At 45.5% G+C, this 17,831-nt stretch overlaps 1 protein-coding gene across 1 annotated transcript in view; it reads right to left on the reverse strand.

Annotated features, from left to right (window-relative positions):
- Window positions 1-17,831, reverse strand: part of POLN (DNA polymerase nu) — a 171,494-nt gene that overhangs the window by 86,250 nt on the left and 67,413 nt on the right. The window contains 7 exon segments of the mRNA XM_017876239.1: window positions 3,145-3,240; window positions 3,561-3,644; window positions 10,144-10,208; window positions 10,883-10,943; window positions 12,477-12,545; window positions 16,070-16,127; window positions 16,129-16,225. Coding sequence (XP_017731728.1) covers window positions 3,145-3,240; window positions 3,561-3,644; window positions 10,144-10,208; window positions 10,883-10,943; window positions 12,477-12,545; window positions 16,070-16,127; window positions 16,129-16,225 — 530 coding nt within the window.

The following is a 17,831-nucleotide window of genomic DNA, read 5'->3' on the forward strand; positions in this document are numbered from 1 at the left end:
AGGGTACGTGTGTTCTTCAGCCCATGTGGAGCATCTGAGAACCCTGAGGTGAGCGCCAAAGAACTGACATTGCATAGATCGTGTTCTCTGACCACACTTCATTTAATTCAGAAATCAAGGCTGGGCACGGTGGCTCATGCCTGTAATCCCAGCACTTTGGGAGGCCAAGGTGGGCGGCTCACCTGAGGTCAGGAGTTTGAGACCAGCCTGGCCAACATGGTGAAATCCCGTCTCTATTGAAAATACAAAAATTAGCTGGGTGTGGTGGCAGGTGCATGTAGTCCCAGCTACTCAGGAGACTGAAGCAGAAGAATCGCTTGAACCTGGAAGGGGGAGGTTGCAGTGAGCTGAGATCACACCACTGCAATCCAGCCTGGGTGACAAGAGCGAGACTCTGTCTCAAAAAAAAAAAAAAAAGAAATCAGTAACAAAAACTATCTGGGAATCCCCCACACATTTGGAAATGTTAAGATACACTTCCCAACAACTCAATGGTGAAAGAATTATAAAGAAAATATGTAGAGTTAAACAATGAGAAAAAAATGGCACATCTCAAAACTTGAAGGGTTCATTAGTGACTTCCTGAGCATCCACTATGCCCCAGGCATTGTACTAAGCACTGGGAACATCGCAGCAACAAAAGAAAGTCGTGCACTCTTAGGGTTACATGTAGTTGGAGGAGCTGAGCAGCAGCAAATCTGTGTGTGACGCATGGGATACCATCAGCTGGTTTCCCCGACATCAAACATGGATTCGTGGAGGAAAAGGGCAGGTTGGGGACAGGCACTGGGGTGAGAGGAGCCGCAATGTTCAGCAAGGCCTCTGGGAAGGGGGCAGGGAGGATGGAGAGAAGTCATGAGAATAAATCTGAATCTTGAATTTGTCCATGTACCTGGCATAAGCCAATCTTTTCATATGCATGAATGAACAACTTGACTTATTCAGTTAAATAAAAGAGTGAGGCTAATATGACTTATGCTCATCATGTCTTTATGGGAGAAAAATGAGCTCCTCGTGAAAGCTGCTGCCTTAACACGAGAGCACATCAGCACCAGAAGACAGTGATGCCTCCTTTCTTGCATTGCTGGTTGTCTGGAGAGGGAAGGGAGCTGCAAAGGGAAGGGCGACAGTGCCAGCTGGTGCCAGGACAGAGGTGAGCTCAGGTGCGAGTGCGGGATGAGTGGCTTGCCCAGGCAGCGCCCCCTGCTGGAGCTCTAGCGGATGCTACCCATGTCCACTGTGTGGTGTTGAGATCCAAGCCTTAGTCTCTGGAGCCAGACAGATGCTGCTTCCAGGAACCACCTGCTGACCCAGCGCTCCATGAACACACCACAGATGCTAAGTTCAACACCAGGGGCTGATTTGGTTCTGGGGATAAACTGAAGTCTTTGATCTGCACAACCTACATTCTAATGGAAAAAGCAAACACACACCTAAGATAAACTTTAGGTAGTGGTGAGTTGTGTGCAGAAAATAACTCAAGGTGAAGAAACAGCTGTGACTGGGGACCTTACTGTAGTCTGGGCGACCAGAGGTCTCCTGAATGCAATGTATAAGCTGACAATCCAGAAGCAAGCGGGAAAAATTTGTGGCACGAGTCTGGGGACAGAGGAGGAGCTGGCGCACAGAGTGTGGAGAGAGAGGTGGTGCCGGGTCAGAAGGCACAGCCAGAGCACAGGCCTGGGGATATGCTCTGCAGCTCGGATTTGATGGTAAGTGCAACAGAAGCTACTGGAAGTCCTCAGGCAGTAACGTGACTTTTCCAATGCTTTTAAAGGATCACTCTGCCTGGGTGTGAGGGATGAGCAGCAGGGGCAAGAGTGGTTGGAGGGATCTAAGCGAGAAAGGTCTATGGTGGAGACGGGGAATGGGGAAAAGGAGGCATGCTTAGGACCTATTTTGTGGGTAGAGACTGTGACACTCGCTGTGGGGGAGGTGGAAGGAAAGTCAAGGATGATTCACAGGATTTTTCTCGGAATGGCCAATGCTAACTGGTCTTTTGAGAGCTTTTATGTCAGGCAGAGTCCTAAGTGCTGTTTCACGCAGACACATGGACACACATGCAAGTGCACTGAATTCTCACAAGATTGTAGTAGGGAAAGTACTATTATTATCTTTCTTTTATAGATCAGGAAACTGAGGCACAAGTAATGTTTTCATGTTGTCCAAACCATGATGGCCAGTGATGGCTCACCCCACTGCCCCTGTTCTTACTCACTACTCTGCACTGGCTCCCAAGGACCTGGAAGGAAGATGGGCCCTTCACTAAGGTGGGGAAGGCTTGAAGAAGAAGAAGATTTGGAAAGGGGCAGTTCCGAGTCCCTCCAGTGGAGCATCCTCTGCAGGAGTCCATTATTCACCCAGTAACTGCCCATTAAACCAGCAAAGGCCAAGTGCAGGTACAGTCAGCGAGCTCAGGCTCCATGAGGGCCTGTACTCTAAGACACCCTCACAGGGTGAAGACCAGAGGTATGTGGTACTGGAGAGGGAATAGGACCAGAGGAGACATCTCAGAAGGAAACCTTCCTTTGCTACAAAGTCAAATGCTGGACAGAGCACAGAAAGCACAAACTGGAGCCTCAAAAGCTGGTTCTCACAATAACCAATATTCACAATAACATTAATTCACTTATTTACTGACCTCCACTCTGGGTCTTTTCAGTAAAAGTACTCACTGGCTTCTGAATATCGATGTATACTCTCCCACTCCAACACAACACAATCTCACTACTCCTTGTCTTCAAAAAATTGATTCCTCTCAAGACAGGGGTAGGTAAAATTCTCTAAAATAAATCTGGGGAAAGGAGAAGACTGATGACCTGTTTCTAGTTCCACTTGGGGACACGAAGCAAAGAGGTTTTGACTGGATTGTCAAGAAGTTGGTTTTAAGAACAAAACTCCACCAAAGTAGGCTTTTCAGAAAGTCAAGCCAATTAACTGCTTCTGCAAAAGTGCACTGTCTGACTCTCTCTCCTTGGTCCGTAGCGAGAAAAGCAACCTCGGTGTGGGGAGCCCCTCTTCTGCAGAAACTGCTGCCAGCATGAGGGGACGGCCTGAGAGTCTCGGGTGGGTCTAAAGGTCAGCACACAGGTGGTGCAGACATGCTGTCATTCTGAAAAGAAAAGGATAACTCTGAAACCTTACCACTGCTTCTGATGTGGACGGGTATTTCTGCAGCCCCGTTCTGGGGAGACTGTTCCTTTGACTCAGCAGGTGCAGCTTTAACTTGCCAAAGAGGATCTTCAACAAAGCAATTTACACATGGTGAGGGAATCTCACATTTGAAAGAAACAGAACATTACTATAGCAGAGCTCGTGCCGCCAGCCAGAGAATGCACACCCAAACAGACGTTACAACATGCTTACATTCTCACTTAGTACTTCTCTTTGATTCAAAGGCTTTGAAGTAAAGAATCTCAGTGTGTTCATTACTTGTGAGAGACCATGAAAACCTTACTTTTCGGATAGTTGCAATAAAATATTTATAAATTCAAAATAAATCTCCCTTTAACTCCTGAATAAGAAATACATTTTATGAAAGAGCCAAAATTCAGCTTTACCTCTCGAAGCTGGTTATTGCTCATTATAAGAAACCGTTCTCCTGCAACAAAATGAGCTTCTTGCTCCAATTCCTTGAGACGAGCCTGAAAATATGATACACACAATTAATCTCATCCATAGCTTTCACAATTTAAGATTATTTTTTGTTCATCAAACAATTCTCAAGAGTGAGATGGGCATGGTGGCTCACACCTGTAATACCAGCCCTTTGGGCGGCTGAGGCGGGAGGATCACTTGAGCCCAGGAGTTTGAGACCAGCCTGGGCAACATAGTGAAACCTCATCTCTACAAAAAAATAAAAATAAAAATAAACGTATTTTGCCTCATGGTGAAATACCTAGGCTCATAGAAGCATCCTCCCCCAAAGATAAGAAAACAAACTTAAAGAAGCAAAAATAATGGGAAGGGAAGAATCAATTCTTCAGCAATATTAAGACTAGAAAAGGGATCCAACATCATATAGAACAAGACAGAGGTAGAAAGTATAGGAAACAGGCTTGTATCCAGAATATATCAGGATACCCTATACATCAGTAAGAAAAAATATAAAAATGGGTAAAAGACTTGAGCAGATCCTTTACAAAAAGAAATTCCTAAAAGCTAATGATGCTATGAAAAGCTAATCAACCCCACTAGTGTGAAATGTGACATACAAAATGACACCACACTGGTCCAGAGCTCTAGAGTAGAGTCAGGGAGCCATTCTAAGGACTACCTGCATGACCCGAAACGCTGAAAAACAAAACCAAAAAGACAGGGACTTGCATTGAACCTCTGAACTGGGCCAAACTGCAATGACCACAACATCCTGGGAAACAGCTGGATTTTGCCAGTGGTGCAACTCCTGAAGAGTGACAACCAATGAGCTCAATGGACTCATGCACTGAGCCAGCCACCTCCACCAATGATCATTCTTTCACAACAACTGTGTATTCACCCTTAGCTTCCTCTGAAAAATCTCAACTCCCCTTCCTCTCTTTGGAACACAATTTGGCCTTTAGCTGAATGTGTCCCCTAAATTGCAATTCCTAAGACCCCAATAAATGCCTTGTTTTACTGCTTCTCAGGCTGGTTTTTTGCCTTTTCTTGGTTGACATTAAATGGTGTCAGAAGTAGGACACAAAGCAACTCTCCTCTGCATTCTGGCACTGCCACAGATTTGAGCATGATACTTGCAGGAACCCCTTGTATCCTATCACCTCCCTGAAGGCCTGGGACCCTGGTGGAGAATCCTCTGGTTTCCCTGAACACCCCGCCTCAGTTGAGGTTCAGACCTTTACTGGGTGTCTGTCCTTTGCTGCTGGCTGTTGACAGAGGGACTCTTCCCTTTTTGGTGAGCACTCATGGTGACTTCTGCTTCTGAAAGTACAGGTGCTGAGTCACCCCCTTTTGGAATTTCTGCTGATTTTCTGTACAAAAATTATGGTCCTTTATCTTATAAATTTCTTTATTGAACCAACATCACTGAAAGTGATTTGGAATTACAATGGCCAATCTGGGCATCTTTGATCTCCCAAAATTTGTTTTCCTCCGCAGACAATTAGAAGGGCTAAAACAAAAGATTACACAGCCTGAGTGGAACAGCCACTTTACTTTGGTATCTTGAGGCATCTAAAAGAATCCAGGGAACTAAACTAATGTTCCTAAGAGATAACAATGCCCAGTTAGCTCAAAGACTCTCTAAACTAGAAAAAAAAAAAAAAAACCCAGAAGCATCTTCTACCCCGACCCCTCCCATCCATTGTCACGCTCTGTACTCTCTTGCTTATATGGTAAAAACTTATTCTAAACCTGGAAAATTACCTCCTGGGTTTTCCATGAAGAGGCAGCTTATTGGATTGGGTAGCTACTGGAATAAGTATACCACTGGAAATTCTAACCATCAGTAGCCAAACAGTGGATCTTTAAATTAGAAAAACTCCCATAAAATATTTTTGATATCTCTCATTCTAAACAGTTGCTTTATTTGTACTTATGGGAGGATCAATTTTTTTAAGAAAGACACATAATAGGCTGGGTGTCGTGGGTCACACCTGTAATCCCAGCACTTTAGGAGGCCGAGGGGCGGGAGGATCACTTGAGCTCAGGTGATCAAGACCAGGATGGGCAACATACTCATCTTAAAAAAAAAAAAAAAAAAAATTAGCCAGGCATGGTGGCATGTACCTGTAATCCCAGCTACTCGGGAGATTGAGGCAAGAGGATGGCTTGAGCCCAGGAGTCTGAGGCTGCAGTGAGCTATGATTGCAGCACTGCACGCCAGCCTGGTTGACAGAGCAAGGCCCCGTTTTTAAAAACAAAAATTAGGCCGGGTGCGGTGGCTTGCACCTATAAACCCAGCACTTTGGGAGGCCGAGGTGGGTGAATCACTTGAGGTTAGGAGTTCAAGACCAGCCTGGCCAACATGGTGAAACCCTATCTCTACTAAAAAGACAAAATTAATGGGCATGGTGGTGGGCAACTGTAATACCAGCTATTTGGGAGGCTGAGGCAGGAGAATTGCTTTCGATTGGGAGGTGGAGGTTGCAGTGAGCCAGGATCATGCCACTGCACTCCAGCCTGGGCGGACAGAGTGAGACTCTGTCTCAAAAATTAAAAAAAAAAAAAAAAGGCCATGCAGGGTGGCTCACGCCTGTAATCCCAACACTTTGGGAGGCTAAGGTGGGTGGATCACTTAAGGTCAGCAGTTCGAGACCGGCCCAACCAACATGGTGAAACCCTGATTCTACTAAAAATACAAAATTAGCTGAGCATGGTGGCGCATGCCTGTAATCCCAGCTACTTGGGAGGCTGAGGCAGGAGAATTGCTTGAACCTGGGGGGTGGAGGTTACAGTGAGCCAAGATTGCGCCACTGTACTTCAGCCTGGGAGATAAGAGTGACACTCTGTCTCAAAAAATAAATAAATACATAAAATAAAATAATATAAATAAATTTAAAAGGACACATAATAGCGTCATGGCTAGCCTCAGAAATTCTCTTGATGAAATTAAACAACAAAAATCTGGCCTGAACAACATTAACATCCTTTGTACATTCAAACTGCCTGCTTTGGATTCCCTGCAGAACTTATTAAAAAAAAAGAAGACACTCTACTCTGGTCTCATGGAGATGTAAGTCCTTTAATTCAGGAGAAGAACCACTAATTTAAAAACTGGTTTAATAGGTGTGTGATTCTTGACTTTGGGGGGGTTCTTCTATTTTTCTCATGGATCCCCAAGAGTCATGAGCAGGTTCAAGTCTGACATACAGGCACCTCAAATGACTGTCCTCTGGACTCCAAAACTTTTCTTTTTTTTTTTTTTGAGATGGAGTTTTGCTCTTGTTGCCCAGGCTGGAGTGCAATGGCACGATCTCGGCTCACCGCAACCTCTGCCTCCTGGGTTCAAGCGATTCTCCTGCCTCAGCCTCCTGAGTAGCTAGGATTACAGGCATGCGCCACCACGCCCGGCTAATTTTGTATTTTTAGTAGAGATGGGGTTTTACCATGCTGGTCAGGCTGGTCTCAAACTCCTGACTTCAGATAATCCACCCACCTCGGCCTCCCAAAGTGCTGGGATTACAGGCGGGAGCCACTGCACCTGGCCTCCAAGAAAACCTTTTCAAAGAATGTTCCCAACATTAACCTTTGTTTTTCTTCCATTTGTGAGGCTGTCCGCAATGCTGTCCTCTGAAATAAGACACAACTATTTAATTGAACTGACCAATTCCCAGAAATGGGAGAGTGGTTTAATAGGACCTTTTGCCCCTCAGGTAAATCAATTTTTCTCCACACATCCATCAACGCAGCTGTTACTATGTGAAGCCTCCATGGGAGCTTCAGAAAAGGGAATGTTGAGGTGCAGAAGATGATCCCCCAAATATAGTGATTTGGCACACTGAATGCTTTTGAGAACTGAAAGGCTCCAGGAATACGTCTTAGAATCTAGATCCTTCTAATCTTTTCTTCTTCCCACTCCAAGAGCAGGCAGGAACTCTGTCTCTGGAATTTTCTTATCTGGCTAAGAAAGCTTCTTACCAAAAGAAATACAATTGTCTTCTATGTGGTTCCTGAAATCTCATTATCTTTTTTTTTTTTTGAGACGGAGTCTCGCTCTGTCACCCAAGCTGGAGTGCACTGGCCAGATCTCAGCTCACTGCAAGCTCCGCCTCCCGGGTTCACGCCATTCTCCTGCCTCTCGCTCTGTCACCCAAGCTGGCCAGATCTCAGCTCACTGCAAGCTCCGCCTCCCGGGTTCACGCCATTCTCCTGCCTCAGCCTCCCGAGTAGCTGGGACTACAGGCGCCGCCACCTCGCCCGGCTAGTTTTTTGTATTTTTTAGTAGAGACGGGGTTTCACCATGTTAGCCAGGATGGTCTCGATCTCCTGACCTTGTGATCCGCCCGCCTCGGCCTCCCAAAGTGCTGGGATTACAGGCTTGAGCCACCGTGCCCGGCCCTGAAATCTCATTATCTATTTCAGAAAAGAAGACTGAGGAATGACATTTAGTCATGTTAATAAAATGTGTGGCTCTCCTGATATACAGCTAATCACCATATAATAATGCAGGCCTCCTTATTAAAACAGCTCTCTTGTTACTCAAAGTTCACTCATCTCTGAAGCCATATTGCACACTGACTTTCAACAACCCCCCTCTGTGAGATAAGACACTCTAAACAGGCAGTTCTAGTTCTGGGGAAAAGAGATAACAAATCTGTGGCTGACCAACCAATAACTGATCAGTGATGCTTCCACATGTCAGATTTTGAGCAAAAGTGGGGAATGTGACATGCAACATGCAAAATGGTATCATTCTGGTCCAAGCCTCTAAAATGAAGTCAGGAGGCCATTCTAAGGACTACCTATATGACCTGCAACCCTGCAAAACAAAACAAAACAAAAAACAAGGACTTGCCTTGAACCTCTGAACTGGGCCAAACTGCAATGACCACAACATCCTGGGAAACAGCTGGATTTTGCCAGTGCTGCAACTCCTGAAGAGTGACAACCAATGAGCTCAACGGACTCATGCACTGAGCCAGCCACCTCCACCAATGATCACTCTTTCACAACAACTGTGTATTCACCCTTAGCTTCCTCTGAAAAATCTCGACTCCCCTTCCTCTCTTGAGAACGCACATTGGCCTTTAGCTGAACCTGTGTCTCCTGAATTGCAATTTCTAAGACCCCAATAATACCCTGTCTAACTGCTTTGCAGTCTGGTCTTTCACCTCTTCTTGGTTGACAGTAGTAATCAGGAAAATAGAAACAAAACTCATAACGAGGTATCATTATAGCCTCACCAAAATGGCCACAATGTAAATGTAGCCAGGGGAAGTGAGGATGTGCAAGAATGGGATCCCGTATACATTCTCATGGGTGAGACTCTGGGAAGCCATTGGGCATTATTGAATAAAACTAAGCAACAGATTCCCTGTGTCCCAGCACACTCGTCACCTCATAGCCCCCAGAAAGCTGTGCCCACGGGCACAGGGAATGCACTCAGAGGTACAGCGTGGTTTGTAATGACAGCCACTTGGAAACAACCACACGCCTATTGGCAGTGGGACAGAGACACCAAGGGCAGCACAGTCCACAACAGAAAATTCCACAGCACTGCGTGACACACAGAAACACAGGTGGAGCTGAGATGTAGAAGGCTGGGTGAAAGGCTACATGTAAATCACGGTTTACTTACAGTTCAAAAGCAAAGCTAAACGACATTGTTTAGGCTTTGAAGTGGGAAAGCTAGAAAGAAGAGCAACAATGAAAAGGCTACAAAAGTCAGGGTTACAGTTACTTTTGGCAGCAGGAAAGGGGTTCCCATAGGGAGAGCACACAGGGCTCTGGAAATTCAATGCTTTGAGCCAGGTGATGGTTATATTGGGGTTTCCTTAAACATTTTATTTTAAAGATGCTCCTGGCATGTGGTTTATTCAGACTTTTAAAAAAATTTGTGCAGATGTATGTGGTATATGAGAAAATGCGTTACATGTATATAATGTGTGGTGGTCAAGTCAGGGTATTCAAAGCGCCCATCATTCGACTTCAATACCTTTGTGGTAAGTACAGTTATCCTATGCTGCTATCAAACACTGAATTTCTTTCTTTTATTTTACTGTATGTTTGTACCCTTTAGCCCGCTTCTCTTCATCTTCGCCCTCCCCACTGCTCACCCTCCCCAGTCTCTGTGTCTATTTTCCCACTCTCTATCTACATGTGTTTTCTTAAGAAAACTGAAGTAGAGCATTTTTATGTATTTTTTCATGCATCTTTACACATCTCTGTATTTTTATTTTTCAAGAAACCCAAGAATTCCTTCACCAAACTACAGGGGACAATGTCCCTGTAAGAAAAACTTAACTTTTGAGAAGGATCCTGAGGAGCCATTAAAGAACTCCCCAGACACACATGCACTAGATGCTGTTTAGGTCTTTTCAGTGCTTGGTTCTCTCCTGCAGGAGTCAGAAAGAGGGAGAAGAACTGTCAACATCAAACCAGGAAGAGAAGACAAGGAGAATCTACTCTAGACCTGCCACTGGGAACAACTATCTCATGTAGGAAAGAGATGGCCAGTACACACCGTCTGGAATAATAACTTACCCCAAGAAGTGCTGACATCTTCTCCATCTCCTCTTTGTTCACCTGAATGGCGTGGCTTTCCATCACTGTGATTCAAAACCCAAACCAGATCATATTTGCATTAATGTATCCTTTTTACTAAACGCTAAAATGCTTGACTCCCTGATGAGGACAATAATGACTGCAACTGCCATTTACTCAGCACCTGCTGCATGCCAACCTCTGCACAGAATCTGTCAGGATCCCTGTGTCATACAGGCAAATGGGCGCATTGACAGAGCTGGCCTTTGAGGTGTGAGTGGGCGAGGGGACCGCAATGGCCAGCCTGGCCCTCCCCACACTGTGAATGCCCCCTGGCTGACGTGGTGCCCATCAGGACCTGCGTCAAAGGCAAAAGCAGAAGGGAGCCCTGCATCGGTTCTTGCAGGAAGGTTCTCAAGGTTATAAGGACAGCAAACCAGAATGAGAGACAACCACTAACACATAAAACATCTAGAGAAGCCTACTCCTCCTGGGCCAGGCAGTACAGTAGGGATCCCATATGACCAAAATGTCAGAACCTCTAGTCTTTCCACACCAAGGGGGAATGCAGTCCAACCCCTCACTACAAACAGAAAGGGAAAATAATAGGCTTGCTACCTCTCTGGTGCCCATGAGATACACTATCTACTCCTAAATAAGGTACAGAGAAATATTCATCCCAAACAATGTAAAGAACCCTCTAGAAAAATGGCTGTACTTCATCTTTATGGTAACTTACCTGCCAAAATTGGTATCAAAGGAAGCTCCAAAGTACAAAATAGCTGCCATAAACCATACTCCTGTTTAGTAGGAAGAAATAATATCGATGTCAATTTAAATATTATTGTATCTACATTTTATTGAAAAGTCTATTTTTTTTTTTTTTTTTTGAGACAGCGTCTTGCTCTGTCGCCCAGGCTAGAGTGCAGTGGTGCGATCTCGGCTCACTGCAACCTCCACCTCCCGGGTTCAAGCGATTCTCCTGTCTCAGCCTCCTGAGTAGCTGGGACTACAGGCACGCCCCACCACGCCAGGCTAATTTTTAAACATTTTTGGCAGAGACAGAGTTTCGTCATGTAGGCCAGGCTGGTTGTGAACTCCTGACCTCAAGTGATCTGCCCATCTCGGCCTCCCAAAGTTCTGGGATTACAGGCAAGAGCCACTGCGCCTGACCAAAAAGCCTACTTAATTTTGTTGAGCTAGAATAAAGGAGACCCCTATCATGAGCATGGCTGGTCTCCTACCCAACTTCTACCCCTCTTGCTTGCTCTTCCCAATAAACCTATTTCCCTTAAGTAGGCTATTTTACTACCAAGATCTGGTAGAGATATTTAGAAATATAGATAGGTTCAAGTCAAACACTGGAAGTGGCAAAAAAGAAATAAACAGAAGTATCTGATAGGCCAAGCCCCATCCTCAATTTTCTTTACTCTTTTTCATTTTTAAGATTGATTTAAGCATTTGTGGACTTTTAGAGTACCATTTTAATTTCAGAATAGGCTTACTGAATTCCCAAAATTTGTCAATAATTCTCATTGACTTTTCACTGCCACTATGGATTAATTTGGGGAACATTAGAATCTTTATTCCAGACCACCTCCCCTGAGAGCACGGAATCTCTATTTATCTGGGCCTTCCTGTGCTCTTCATGAGTCTCATCATTTTTATTTTTCCTGCTGCCATGAGAAAGTCCCAGGCTCCATCCTCCAACTCTTGCCCTCATGTTCCCTCCTGCCCCTCCAGACCCATTCTCTGCCCTGCCCTTGCCCATAAGACGGGGCAGGCCCCTCTAGGTCACATCACCCGGGCTACTCCTCTACCTTCAGATTGGGCACTGAGGACAGAAGGGAGGGAAACGGGCTGAGCTACTGCCTGTCCCTGGAGGCTTCTCCTTCTGGCTGGTTCCCTTTGCCCTCCCTGGCCTCTGGACACAGTTCCTCCACTCAGCACTTCTTGGTTGTTCATTGCAGTGGCTGTCTGCTTCCCAGGAAGACTCTCGTTGAGTGAAACTACGTCCATCCCACTATTAATCAAAATCAATGCTCAGCTTTTACGTTAACTATGGCACTGGAAACTTCCCACTGAAAGAGGAGGCTCTAAAAAATATTACAATTGTTTTCAACCTAGAGAAAGCATTTTTAAAACTTCAGGTCTTATCATTCCAGACTACCCTTTTCTGAGTAATGCACAGGTTAATTTGTTCTTAGAACTCAATGTTTCGTTTTCTTCACATTCAAACACAGTGCAGGGTTGCTCCCTGGGAGTGCGGGTGCAAATGAAAAGACATCTCTTGTGAGCCTCTGTCAGCCAGAAATTATAATAAAATGCCTTGCCTTCAGTTTAGAGCAAAGGTCCATTGTAAGTCTGTAGAGTATCTTCAGGTTGTCACGTACATTCTGATTCTTTAAAAGAGCAAAAGTATTTTTAAAAATCAGATAAACTTGGTGGCAGTACTCATCACAGTCTGGAACTGACATGACTCGAAAACTGTTTCCTAGTAAAAGCCCATGAGGTTTTCAATGGCAGATGTCATGTATGTGGTAGTATCACCAAACGCCTCAACTGGACAAGTTCCTGTCTGTAGAAAGTGCTTCTACTGTGCAAGTGCAAGCTATCCATAGTTGGACACTTCCTCCCAACCTAGGGTATTTCCTTATTTTACAGATTGAGAAACAGAATCACAAAGAAGCCTAATGTCTCAGGTGCAATGATTAAATGGTAGTAGGGAGAGGAGAATGCAGACCTGGCCTCTCTGGAGTCCACAGCTCCATTCTCTCAGCCTTACCACTTTGTACCCACGCACAGCTGCTGCCACACTCCTCACTTACCCCTCCATTCTCACCCCAGGAGATGCACACAGAGGCCCTGGGAGATGACAAACAAGGGTCTGTGTTCGGCTGACAAAGAGGGAGATAGGATGAGATGCGCCCCTCAATACAGAGTCTAATTATCCTTCCCCTAACATGGAGCACCAGGACCTCTTCTTCAACACCCCATTCTGTCAAACAAATCCCCCAACTCCAGCCCACTCAGACTCAGTTTTCTGCTAAAGGCCTGAGATTAGAGTGAACATCCCATGGGACGAGTGGCTAGCCGCACACCACCTGGCATTGCTTTCTAGTCATCTTGGTTGTGGCTCTCCTGTGAATGTCGGGAGAACATCCTATGGAAGAGTCCCTCCATGTCAAGTTCTTAACTGCCACTTGGGAGAATCTACCTGGCTGCCTGCAGGAGCCTTCCGCACCCCAAAGCTGACCATGTGACTCCTAGTCTGAATAGCCCCAGGACAGGCCCGGCTCCCTGGTATGGCGCAGCTGCATGAGGAGCCCCTACATTTTCTCTGGCTCCCCACAGCCATGCCTGCTTCTCCCCAGGTGGGTCTTGCTGCCCTCCACAAAGGCACCATGTTCTCTGAGAGTCTTACTATATCCCTGCTGCTCCCTTTACCTGGAACTCTCTTCCATTTATCTGAACAATTCATGCCACCTCTTTGGAGAGAAGGGTGTAATCTGTGATCATGTAGATTAATGGCTGGACTTCCATCTCCCATCCTCATCCATGCACTGCATGGCTCAACTACAGACACGTATCTGGCTGATGAGACATAAACAGAACTGCATCTGAAGCTGTCTCTTTTCTGCCTAGAGTGTGGATGAGTTGAACCCTGGCCTCAATTTGACCCTGGGCAAGGTACATGTAAGTTAACCTTTCTACACCTCAGTTTTCTCATCTGTAAACTGGGGCTGATTGCTCCGAGATGGACAACTCCTCTTTCCTTGTTTTTTTTTGCTTTTTTTGTTTTGACGGAGTCTCGCTCTGTCACCGGGCCCAGGCTGGAGGCAGTGCCAGATCTCAGCCACTGCAAGCTCCGCCTCCCGGGTTCACCCATTCTCCTGCGATCAGCCTCCACGAGTAGCTGGATAACAGGCCCGCCCAGCGCTCGCCCGCTAGTTTTATGTTATTTTTAGAGAGATTGGGAAGTTCACCTGATTAGCACAGAGCGAGTCTCCGATCGTCTGACCTCGTGATCGCGGCATCTCGGCCTCCCAAAGTGCTTGGATTACAGGGTTGAGCCACCGCACCCGGCCGACAACTCCTCTTTCTAATATCTCAGCTTCTGTTTGAGAAGTCTCCCTGCCTGACAGCATGGATTCTGGGTAGGAATACTAATCAAGATGCCTGGCCTCCTTGGTGGGGTGTAGACACATGGTACAAGGAGGGAAAGAAAACACTCTCCAAGTGCTCAAACTTTGACTTTTGGACAAGAGAAAAGGTCATGGTTCAGTGCTGCCACCATGCCTACCGGTTCCAGCTCCCTGGGACCCAGGGCCACCTGGCTCCTGTTCTTCCCAAGGCCTGGTACTACTTTTCCTCTGACTCTGTTGGCTACCCCATATCCTTCTGATAAATCTCTTTTTATATTAAGGGAGAGTGCATTTCTGCAACTTATAACCCCAAACCCCTATTGGTACAAATCTTCACATCATAGATGATCTGTGAGGATGAAGTACATGAAGCAAATATCCCCAGCTCAGTTCCTGGTGCCTGGCCCGGGCTCACATCACCTCTTACCCCCAGCTCAGTGCCCAGCACATGGCACGCGCTCACATCACCTCTTACCCCCAGCTTAGTGCCCAGCACATGGTACACGCTCACATCACCTCTTGCTTTGCTCTGATTGCTTGAGCTACCTCAGTAGCCTGTGTGTTCTTCCAGCAGTGATTTTACCACGTAACTGTTCACTGACAGCTAACTAGAAAGCCTGAACAGAGTGGCCCCAACTGTGACCACACTGCCACCACTAGATACCTCTCCTCTGGGGCCTGCTGAGAAGTCTCTCTCTGGGTTCCAGGCACAGTCCTAGAAGCTGTGAGTGCCTTTGTTTCTCCAGATGGTGCTTCCTGATAATGAGGGGGAATCTCTAGCAGGGGAGGGCCTGGAGAAAGACCCAAGACAGTTCTTTTTTTTTTTTTTTTTTTTTTTTTGAGACAGAGTCTCACTCTGTCACTCAGGCTGGAGTTCAGGGCACGATCTCAACTTACTGCAACCTCTGCCTCCCGGGTTCAAGCAATTCTCCTGCCTCAGACTCCCGAGTAGCTGGAACTACAGACACCTGCCACCATGCTTGGCTAATTTTTATATTTTCAGTAGAGACAGGGTTTCACCAGGTTAGCTAGGTTGGTCTTGAACTCCTGTCCTCAAGTGATCTGCCCACCTTGGCCTCCCGAAGTGCTGTAATTACAGGCATGAGCCGCTGCGCCCAGCCTGAGACCCAGGGCATTTCTGACCATCCTCTCCACATAGACTGAAAAGTGGCCATCCCCCGAGACGGGCGGATCACGAGGTCAGGAGATCGAGACCATCCTGGCGAACATGGTGAAACCCCGTCTCTACTAAAAAAATACAAAAAACGAGCTGGGCGAGGTGGCGGGCGCCTGTAGTCCCAGCTACTCGGGAGGCTGAGGCAGGAGAATGGCGTAAACCCGGGAGGCGGAGCTTGCAGTGAGCTGAGATCCAGCCACTGCACTCCAGCCTGGGCAACAGAGCGAGACTCCGTTTCAAAAAAAAAAAAAAAAAGTGGCCATCCCAGGACCTCTGGCACTGTGGCCACATCACCAGCACTAAGGATTTATCAACGAGTGACTTTCTGTTCATGGAGCAGGGGACACTGACACCAGAGAGTTGTCTGGAAGAGTCACACTATGGACAGATTTCCTAGGAACAGGTGCCATGGAAGAACAGCCATCACCCATCCTTATTCAACATTCTCCACCAGAAACGCCAAGGTCTGGACTATTTGTGCTGAATAAGTGAAAATGAATGTTGACAACATTCTTTTTACTATTAGGCTATCAAAAAAATAGAAAAACTTCCAGAAAAAAAAGGATGTATTAAGGTCGAGAAAACCTTATCTTAAACAACTCACCACAATATTTCTTGAGGAATTTCCATATGTGCTGTTCACTTTAACCGTAATGGATTTTCACAGTATTTTCTACTAAATCTTCAAAAGAGGGTACGGCATCACTAGGATCTATAAGCCATGCAGCAATTCTGGGATCTAACCCTACAAAATCAGCAACTGAAGAGAAAAAGGTCATTCAGTCATCCCAAGAAAAACCAATAGTTGTTTTTCCTGCTTTGACAAGGTTCTTAAGTTCAAATGAATAATAGTAGTATTATCATCCTCTCAAATTATAGAGCTAAGGACCAAAGTGACTCTCCATCATTCTCCAGAATTTAGAACCTTCGATAAGGCAGCCTCGATGAACCCAAGTCCCACATGGCCCATCTCTGTGGGTGTCACATTAAAGAGGTAGATTTCAAGTAGCCATAAAGGAGGGACTCCAAGCTCACTTGCAATTTGGATCTCTCAAAAACATGTTAAAAGCTGTCGAAGTCAGTGTGGTGGGTCATGCTTTCTGCCTCCCCTCTTCCTTGCTCCTCTTTCCCTCAGGCATCCTCTCTGCCAAGTTCTGCCCTCCTCCAGCCTCTCACTGGGCTGTCTTGCACCATGGAGTCTGGAATCCAAGCCTCTTGAGCAAAAGGAAGAAGGGTGGGAGTTGCCTGAGCACACATGACACCCTCGTCGCTGAGTGTTGAACAGGTAGTGTGTGCAAGGCAAAGACACTTTGGCACTCTCCCTTGTGGAAGATCCATAAGACAACTAATCTGCAGTGCCTTGGTACTGCATAAGGAACACCAGGTCTGGATTCTGAATCGCCCTCTGAGCCTGGGAGGCCACCTCGCCCCTTCAGTGTTAGTTTCTTCATCCAAAAACTGGGGGGAAAGATTACCGTAATTATCTGAGATACACATGAGAAAACGCTTTCTAAAAAGTAAACACGATATTTGCTAAACAAACAAGTGTTTGTACCAGAACACTTTAGACACGAAGGGAGAGTCATAAAAGGACGGAGGGCGGATATAAATTAATAGACAAACTAAATCCTAAAGTGACTGCTTTTTAAGTTGCTTTAAAATTTTGAATTGTGCCATACAAAAATAAGGAGTTTGCCTTTAAATAAAACTATAGTCTTAGATCATATCACATTAAATATTATATGTTCCAGCATCTTTAAATTATACCCATCTAAGAGATTTATATTTACCAAAGCAGCCAGTATTATGACTTTCTCACTTGATAGCTAGGAAGTCTCTTAATGGCACATTTAGAGCTCTGGATTAGAGAAGTCAGTGGTTCTCTGGCTGCCTGCCACCTCTGTCAGCAGCACATGATTTTCTACAACACTGTCTGGTGACGTGGACTGACCCAATAGGACTATTTCATTCCACTTCCCTTTTCAATGCTCTAACGTTTCAAAAGTAATGGTTACCAACATATATTTTTTAAAATCCTTGGGGAAGCTCTGACAGTATAAGAACGCTCTGGGAGATGGTCCCTATAAGCTCTTGCAACTGACAAACTGAAGCCTGCCAGGACAAATCCCACACTAGGGAGAAAATGCCAGTAGCTGAAAAAGAAATGCTAACAAAATGAGATTTAAAACAAGTTCAGAAAATTAAGAAAGAGTAAAAGTTATGAATAAGTAAATAAATCCGAATTATATACTTAGAAATTAGGTGACTTAGAAAAAGAAAAATTATACAAAAAAAATGACAGAATCCAGGAGAGAAAAATTTTATTTGTTTTTTTTTTTTTTTTTTTTTTTTTTTGAGGGGGTCTC

Source organism: Rhinopithecus bieti, unplaced genomic scaffold (genome assembly GCF_001698545.2).
Source record: "Rhinopithecus bieti isolate Rb0 unplaced genomic scaffold, ASM169854v2 scaffold_9581, whole genome shotgun sequence".
NCBI lineage: Eukaryota > Metazoa > Chordata > Mammalia > Primates > Cercopithecidae > Rhinopithecus > Rhinopithecus bieti.